At 35.3% G+C, this 9,030-nt stretch overlaps 1 protein-coding gene across 1 annotated transcript; it reads right to left on the bottom strand.

The window, feature by feature from the left end:
• Positions 1–638: 638 nt before the first annotated feature.
• On the bottom strand, positions 639–7,917 carry stoml2 (stomatin (EPB72)-like 2). Its single transcript, XM_084400929.1, has 10 exons — positions 7,721–7,917; positions 5,294–5,446; positions 5,115–5,214; positions 4,973–5,031; positions 4,796–4,897; positions 4,573–4,707; positions 4,343–4,487; positions 2,176–2,255; positions 1,882–2,010; positions 639–980 (listed from the first exon to the last, which is right to left on the bottom strand). The coding sequence occupies exons 1-10, from the start codon at positions 7,763–7,765 to the stop codon at positions 864–866; spliced, it is 1,065 nt and encodes a 354-aa protein (XP_084257055.1). The 5' UTR covers positions 7,766–7,917; the 3' UTR covers positions 639–863.
• Positions 7,918–9,030: the final 1,113 nt, after the last annotated feature.

The raw sequence follows: 9,030 nt of genomic DNA, 5'->3' as shown, positions 1-9,030 counted from the left end.
CAACGTGAAATGCCACAAAAAGCGGTTTGTGAATAGGTCTTAGTGAGTTAGGAGTCCTCTCGACTTCTTTTAAGCTGTCCCAGGCTTAGGTGCTACTTTTAGGGCTAAAATGCTTTGTGAATTACTCTTAGTCAAAAAAAATAGGAGTCCTAAAGTTACGAGAGACACGCCCATTATTTTTAGGAGTTGCTCCTAAATTCGCCAGTTAGGAGCTACTTTTAGCCTTAAAATTCTTTGTGAATACGGCCCCTGATCAGAACTGGTATGATGTGAGACCGTTCCCATCACACCACCCTTCAAACACTTGCCACTTTCATCCACGTAGCAACCACACACAGGGGAAGCCCTAGTGATTTTAAAGTTTGTCCTCCCTAAAAGTGTACAGGCGCAACTGCACGCTTCTACAATTGACAACAGTTTCTCGCCCATGAAACATTTCACAAGAAATTTCGCTAATGTGGCGTACCTTAACTCTCTCAAAATACATCGGTTTGGAAAAAGCTGTAAACAGCCATACAATATTTACCAATGTTCTGCAGTTCATTAATTCATTCATTTGCAATTAATTTGAATCACATGAATATTACTAGTTTATTTCACATTTTTTATTGAAAATATGAATAGCAGAAACCTTTGAATAATGGTGAATAGCCTTTAATTTTACAAGAACTAGAAACAAAACATCCCAAACTTATAAGACAGAAACAAAACATAACACACACAATAAAATCTTTGTGCAGTTACTACAGAACACCATAGTGTTTCAGGTATTTTATCATCACAATTAAATTATCATCACATCAGTCCTCTACAAACAGAATCGGTATCAGTTTGTGTCTTTTGTCCCAGAATGAGACTCAAGCCTATTTCTGTGCAGTTTCAGTTTCAGACACTGTATTTCCTTCCCAGGACTCGGGGGTCGCGATGTCTGCTGTGCTCGGAGCTTGCGTCTTTGATAAATTCCCATAAATCGCCATGGCCTGAAGACGGTAGAGAACAATGAGGAATACATGCAAACTAAAAATTATTCTAATTATTAGGATATTTATGTGCCATAAATACACTACACTATTAAAAAATAATTCAGATTTAAATGTTTTTAAAAGTCGTCTATTACTGTTATGGCAGTAATATTTTCAAATTTAATTAGAATTTAAAATAATTAATAATAGCATCTTAGAATGATTTCTGAAGGATCATGTGACAGCAGACTGGAGTATTGATGCAGAAAATTCAGCTTTGATCACAGGAATAAATTAAATTTTAAAGGTGCAGTGTGTGATTTTTAGCGGCATCTAGTGGTGAGGTTGCGAATTGCAACCAGCAGAAGTTACAGCGGCCGACAGGAAAAGACGTCATCGTCGTCTGAGACTGTTAAGCAATGTGGTTTCTAAATTAAGAAATTATGTTTACTTCATTATTCAGTAAAACGATGTGTTATTTCGAATATTATTGTTACTTGTTCATCATTGTGTCAGTGTTTTATTCGCTGACTTTCTTTGCCCGAAGAACAACATAGTGACGAAACGCGTTTGTCTGTTTAGGGCTACTGTAGAAACATGTCGGTGCATTTCAATGTAAGGGTGTATGTATATAAATGGCTCATTCTAAGGTAATAAAAACATTACGGGTCATTAAGTAAGGTCTTTATACGCACTGAAAACACTGTTATGTATATATTGCATTTCTGTCAACAGATCCTGCTAAATATCTCACAATGCACCTTTAGAATATATCAAAGTTATTTGAAATTGAAAATATTATTTCACAATATTACTGCTTTTGTTGTATTTTTGATCAAATTGAACAAAAGAGACTTGGTTCAAAAACAATGAATCATAATTATTCCTAACTTTAGCCGGGTACAGAATGAAGTCATACCTGAGTGACCATACTGCTGATGTCTCCTGTGTTCGAGGGCAGTAAGATGGTGTTGGACTCCTTGGCCAGGTTGGAGAAAGCAGAGACGTACTGTTCGGCCACACTTAAAGATGCCGCAGCATTTCCATTCTGTACAGTTATGAGACATCAGCAAGATGCCTTTATAATGTTAAACAGTCTGAACTCACTATATTCGTCTATCAGTCAGACTGAAGAACTGATTTCCTCTCTACTGAGATACAGTGTCATGTTTATAAGTGTGATCTGAGCTCTTCAAAAGAGGATGAGATGTACCTGCAGGGTGAGCGCCTCGGACAGCAGCCGGATGGCTTTGGCCTTCGCCTCCGCTTTAGCCAAAACAGCGTTCGCTTCTCCTGCACAGGGGAAAAGAGCAGTGATACGTCAGTGAGGATTATGAATATTCAATCATTCATTTAATTATGAACATATAATTAATATACATTTGCATTATTTAAAAATAATAAGAAAAATGTTTGTTGTATTTCTTCATAATAATATAAATAAAAAAATAAATGTAACAATTATTTCACAATTTATTTAAATTTGTTTGCTATTATCTGTTATTATAACAGTAATTTGTATTATTATAAATAGTTATTGTTCAATGTAAAACCTGCCATCCAGTGTTATATATCATAATTGATACTATTATAGTTACTTATGTGTAACTTATATTAGTATATATATATATATATATATATATATACACACACACTCACCTAAAGGATTATTAGGAACACCTGTTCAATTTCTCATTAATGCAATTATCTAATCAACCAATCACATGGCAGTTGCTTCAATGCATTTAGGGGTGTGGTCCTGGTCAAGACAATCTCCTGAACTCCAAACTGAATGTCAGAATGGGAAAGAAAGGTGATTTAAGCAATTTTGAGCGTGGCATGGTTGTTGGTGCCAGACGGGCCGGTCTGAGTATTTCACAATCTGCTCAGTTACTGGGATTTTCACGCACAACCATTTCTAGGGTTTACAAAGAATGGTGTGAAAAGGGAAAAACATCCAGTATGCGGCAGTCCTGTGGGCGAAAATGCCTTGTTGATGCTAGAGGTCAGAGGAGAATGGGCCGACTGATTCAAGCTGATAGAAGAGCAACTTTGACTGAAATAACCACTCGTTACAACCGAGGTATGCAGCAAAGCATTTGTGAAGCCACAACACGCACAACCTTGAGGCGGATGGGCTACAACAGCAGAAGACCCCACCGGGTACCACTCATCTCCACTACAAATAGGAAAAAGAGGCTACAATTTGCACGAGCTCACCAAAATTGGACAGTTGAAGACTGGAAAAATGTTGCCTAGTCTGATGAGTCTCGATTTCTGTTGAGACATTCAGATGGTAGAGTCAGAATTTGGCGTAAACAGAATGAGAACATGGATCCATCATGCCTTGTTACCACTGTGCAGGCTGGTGGTGGTGGTGTAATGGTGTGGGGGATGTTTTCTTGGCACACTTTAGGCCCCTTAGTGCCAATTGGGCATCGTTTAAATGCCACGGCCTACCTGAGCATTGTTTCTGACCATGTCCATCCCTTTATGACCACCATGTACCCATCCTCTGATGGCTACTTCCAGCAGGATAATGCACCATGTCACAAAGCTCGAATCATTTCAAATTGGTTTCTTGAACATGACAATGAGTTCACTGTACTAAAATGGCCCCCACAGTCACCAGATCTCAACCCAATAGAGCATCTTTGGGATGTGGTGGAACGGGAGCTTCGTGCCCTGGATGTGCATCCCACAAATCTCCATCAACTGCAAGATGCTATCCTATCAATATGGGCCAACATTTCTAAAGAATGCTTTCAGCACCTTGTTGAATCAATGCCACGTAGAATTAAGGCAGTTCTGAAGGCGAAAGGGGGTCAAACACAGTATTAGTATGGTGTTCCTAATAATCCTTTAGGTGAGTGTATATATGTGTATGTATGTATATATGTATATATATATAAACATTTGAAATGTGATTTTATTTCTATTTTTGAAAAATTGAACAATTAATATTAAATATATATGAAAAGAACTGTTTATAGACATTTAAATATGTGTACACACACATACACATATATATATATATATATATATATATATATATTTATAAATAATGTCTATAAACAGTAGTTTTCCATTTTAGTTTATTTATTTTTTTGTTATTTTAGAACTTGATAATTACTTAATTCATATTCAATATTACAGTTAACGTTTATTTTTATTTCAAGTAATGAAATAGTTTTTTATGGTTTAGTTTAGATAATAACCCTGGCGGCATCAGCCAAATAAGAAATTCAGTTCAGAGGTGGGGCAAGTTATACCATGAATTGTTCACAATAAGATAATTTTGGTTTCATTTTGATTTCAGATTTGACAACAACATTTTATTCTACTGCTAACATTATTCCAAACCAAAGTAAAAAGCCCACCAGCAGCTTTGTTAATCTGTTCGGCCTTCTGTCCCTCAGACGCCAGAATCTGAGACTGTTTGCGACCCTCCGCCACGTTGATGGCCGCCTCTCTGTGTCCCTCTGACTCCAGAACAGTCGCTCTCTTTTTCCTCTCGGCCTCAACCTGAACGACATTCATGTCACATCACATCAGTCATATGATTGAGAGGTGCATCTATGAGATCAAGTTGAAGAGTAAATCATCATACCTGCATTTGCATAGACTCTTTTACCCGTGGAGGAACGTGAATGTCTTTGATCTCGTATCGAAGACATCGAATCCCCCATTCATCTGATGCCTGGTTTATCGAGTGGACAATATTGGAATTCAGGGACTCTCTTTCCTGCCAAAGGACGAAATGATCCTTGAGCACGCAAATGAATAGTATATCCAATATTGTAAGTCGCTGACAGATTGCCTGGCATTCATACCCTAAACACTTTGTCCAGGGTCAGTTTTCCCAACTCTGATCTCATGGTGGTCTGTGCCAGCTGGGTGACGGCATATTCTGGGTCCTCCACGCCATAACTGGCCTTCAGACGAGAACAACAGCACATTATGAGAGGAAAGCCTAAAGAAACACTGGAATAAAGCAGCAAAGTACTTACCTTAAACGGATCAAGTATCCTGAGGTATAAAACTCCATCTATCTGCAAGGTCACATTGTCTAAAAGCAAAACATCATATTAAGTCTCATCTCAATAATCCATAAAAGTGTGAGAGAAAAAGATCAGAATGCCTGTGATTTACCAAGGGAAACTGCTGACTGCTCCGGCACATCTATCACGATCTCTTTGAGGCTTTGAACATATCTAATTTTGTCCAAGACTGGAATTAAGAAGTTAAGACCCTGCGGGGAAATCAAATATTTGAAATGGAAGTGATTCATATATATTGAAGCTATTCGTGGAGAAGAGATGAGAACTCACTGGTTCCAGGATCCGGTGGAAACGGCCCATCCGCTCCACTACCCAAGCCTCCTGCTGGGGAACGAACAGGACCACAGTGTTCATGGGAAGGCTGGAGGCCCATCGCTGCTGAGCTCGAGTCCTCCACAACACAGGCACTGTTTGACGCGAATGCTGTTCACAGAAGAGAGACAGAACGCAACCAGATGTAGTATATGAAAGCAAATTACACAGCAAACCTATATATAAAATGTATTTTTGCATAAATTCAAAAACACGATAATTAAATAAATACACACATACACAATACTGGTCAAAAGTTTGGAAACATTACTATTTTTAATGTTTTTGAAAAGTCTCTTATGGTAAAAAGATTTCTATTTTTGAAAAATATGAATCAGCACAACTGTTTCCAACACTGATAATTAGTCAGCATCTATAGACTGATTTCTGAAGGATCATGTGACACTGAAGACTGGAGTAATGATGCTGGAAATTCAGCTTGGATCACAGGAATAAATTATATTTTCACGCATATTAAAATACAAAACCATTATTTTAAATTGTAATAATATTTCACAATATTACAGGGTTTTTCTCTGTATTTTTGATCAAATAAATGCAGGCTTGATGAGCATGGAGAAAATATTAAAATACTACAAAATAGTAATGTTTCCAAACATTTGACCGGTACTATATATAACCTTTTTTATATTTGCATAATAAGATAAGTAAATAAAAAAAGAAGTTATATATATACAGTGCAATGCATAAGTGAATACACCCATGCTAAAGTTGATTAAAAAGAGGAATAAAAAATCATATTTTGGAAATTGAACTTAATGCCTTAATTTAAAAAAATAGGAAAAATCCAACCTTTAAGGACACCAATTTTCTTTGTGAATGAATAATGTATCGTAAATAAATAAATGTTCTTCCTTAAAATACATGGTGCATAAGTGAGTACACCCCTATGTTAAATTCCCATAGAGGCAGGCAGATTTTTATTTTTAAGTATTTTTTTTAAACAAAATTTAGGATACTATGCATCCTGATAAAGTTCCCTTGGCCTTTGGAATTAAAATAGCCCCACATCATCACATAGCCTTCACCATACCTAGAGATTGGCATGGGGTACTTTCCATAAGATCATCTCTCAATGCAAATCAAACTAGCTTTTAGGCTAACTGAAATAAAACCATGCCAATCTCTAGGTATGGTGAAGGCTATGTGATGATGTGGGGCTATTTTAATTCCAAAGGCCAAGGGAACTTTATCAGGATGCATAGTATCCTAAAAAATAAAAAATAAAAATACTTAAAAATAAAAATCTGCCTGCCTCTATGGGAATTTAACATAGGGGTGTACTCACTTATGCACCCTGTATTTTAAGGAAGAACATTTATTTATTTACGATACATTATTCATTCACAAAGAAAATTGGTGTCCTTAAAGGTTGGATTTTTCCTAATTTTTTAAATTAAGGCATTAAGTTCAATTTCCAAAATATGATTTTGTATTCCTCTTTTTAGTCAACTTTAGCATGGGTGTATTCACTTATGCATTGCACTGTATATATATATACATCAGTGTTGTCAAATCGATTAATCGCATCTATCACAAGTTTGAGTTTATATATAATACTGTGTATGAATATTATTATATATCATCAACTTGTTTTATGAATAATTTAATACGTCATACACACACATATATGAATATAATTATATATATATATATATATATATATATATATATATATATATATACACACACACAAACTTTTATTTTAAATGCGATTCATCGATTTGACAAAAAGAATATTATATATATAAATATATAATTAAATCAATTTATTTAAAAAAAATCTAAATAAATTAAAATTAAAACTTTGATCACTGTGTAGTGTAGTAAATGTTGCACAACATAATAAAAAATAAAAATATATAATAGATCAGTGAGTACAACTCTATACTACTTGTACTGTTTTGTGTGTGTGTGTGTGTGTGTGTGTGTGTGTGTGTGTGTGTGTGTGTGTGTGTGTGTGTGTGTGTGTGTGTGTGTGTGTGTTGTCGATGAAGATAAAATCCGCTGTATCTCTGCAATGGCAAATAAAGTCATTCTGACATCTGCCAGACCGTTTTGTTTAATTCAAAAGTTATTAAACATATCTGACACCAGCCATCATTCATATGAGGCTTGAAGTTGAAGTACACAGTGGGATATAACACGCCTGATGAAACAAGCAGCTGATGTAACAATCATCACGTCTTCAAAGAAATTCATAATACTTATGTTTAATATTTAGAATATTAACACGGGAAAAAAAACGTGCGAACGAACTCGTTTATATCGATTTAATTTCGAAATGAACTTCAAGACAGAATTCAGCTGAAGTGTCAAGCAGTGACGGGACAGTCCTACATAGAAGCAGTGCACGTGTGTTACCTTTAAAAGGCCGCTCCCTGCCCGACACACCACCGTCCTCAGCATTTTCACCCTGTGTAAAAACAGATGTTGAAGATGTCTATAACAAATGAATGAACTCTTCCCGAGCTTACACTACAAACGTGACCCTCTAACAGCTGCGGAAATCAAAGTTACAACATCACGGGCGTGCGTCAATTACAAACATCCGGGGCTGCGAGGGAAACAAATGCTTTTAATATATGGTTCCGGGAATACGTCCGTAATGTCCGTAGCTGAACGTTGAGTGTGAAATATTACAAATAAATTATAACGTTTAATTGTACACACCAGTATGTTTATGAATGTTTCAAGGGAGGTTTTTCTTATTATTATTCTTATTCTTATTCTTATTGTTGTTGTTGTTGTTGTTGTTGTTGTTTTATATGTATTTTGTATTTTAAAATTCAGCCACTAGTGGGCAGTCATATTTTTAATTCAGCTTTCAGATGATGTTGCAAAGCAAACTTTTACACATGGCTATATAACTTCTCTGGGGTGCAATGTGGCTAAATGCCTTCTAGGTTAAAAGGCCCCTTGGATGTAATTTGTTTTCTACATGACAACATACACGACTATACTAAACTACTGTACTGCATCAACTAGTTTTGCATAATTTGGGAGAAATTATAATTTGTTGTGATGCATGTGCAATGTGGGCTCATATCAACAGCTCCAGTCCAGTGTTTTTACTGTTAACCAAAACTAAAACGTTAATAAACGTTATTAAAAGGTTAATAAGTGTTTTCGTAAATTAAATCAAGCTGAAATAAAATGAAATATAGGGCCGGTTTCACAGACAGGGCTTAGATTAAGCCAGGATTAGGCTTTAGTTCAATTAGGACATTTAAGTAGCTTTTATAAACGTGCCTTAGAAAAAAATATTAGTGTGCATCTTGAGACAAAACAACGGCACTGATGTATTTTAAGATATCTCAGTGCAAGTTTCTTTCAGTTAAAACAGCTCAAACAGTCTGGGACTTGCTTAAGCCTTGTCTGTGAAACCGGTGCTTTAAGACTTAATAAAAAAATGAAACAATTTTTTTTAACGAAAATTAGAAATGTTTAAAAATTAGAAAAATAGAAAAATTACTAAAACTAAAACTGAAAAAATATTTTAAAGCTAATTAAAAATATGAAATAAATTACAAAAGCACATAACTATAATTAAGATGAAAAATATAACTATACAAATGAAAATATATATTCAAAATATAAATAATTGATATTATTGTAATCCTATAACACTGCTCCAGTCACAATGGAGATTTGTAGATTTAAAATACTAATAA

The sequence above is a fragment of the Rutilus rutilus genome, assembly GCF_951802725.1.
Source record: "Rutilus rutilus genome assembly, chromosome: 25".
Classification (NCBI taxonomy): Eukaryota; Metazoa; Chordata; class Actinopteri; order Cypriniformes; family Leuciscidae; genus Rutilus; species Rutilus rutilus.
The sequence above is the reverse complement of the archived record's forward strand: the minus strand, read 5'-3'. Positions and strand labels throughout refer to the sequence as shown.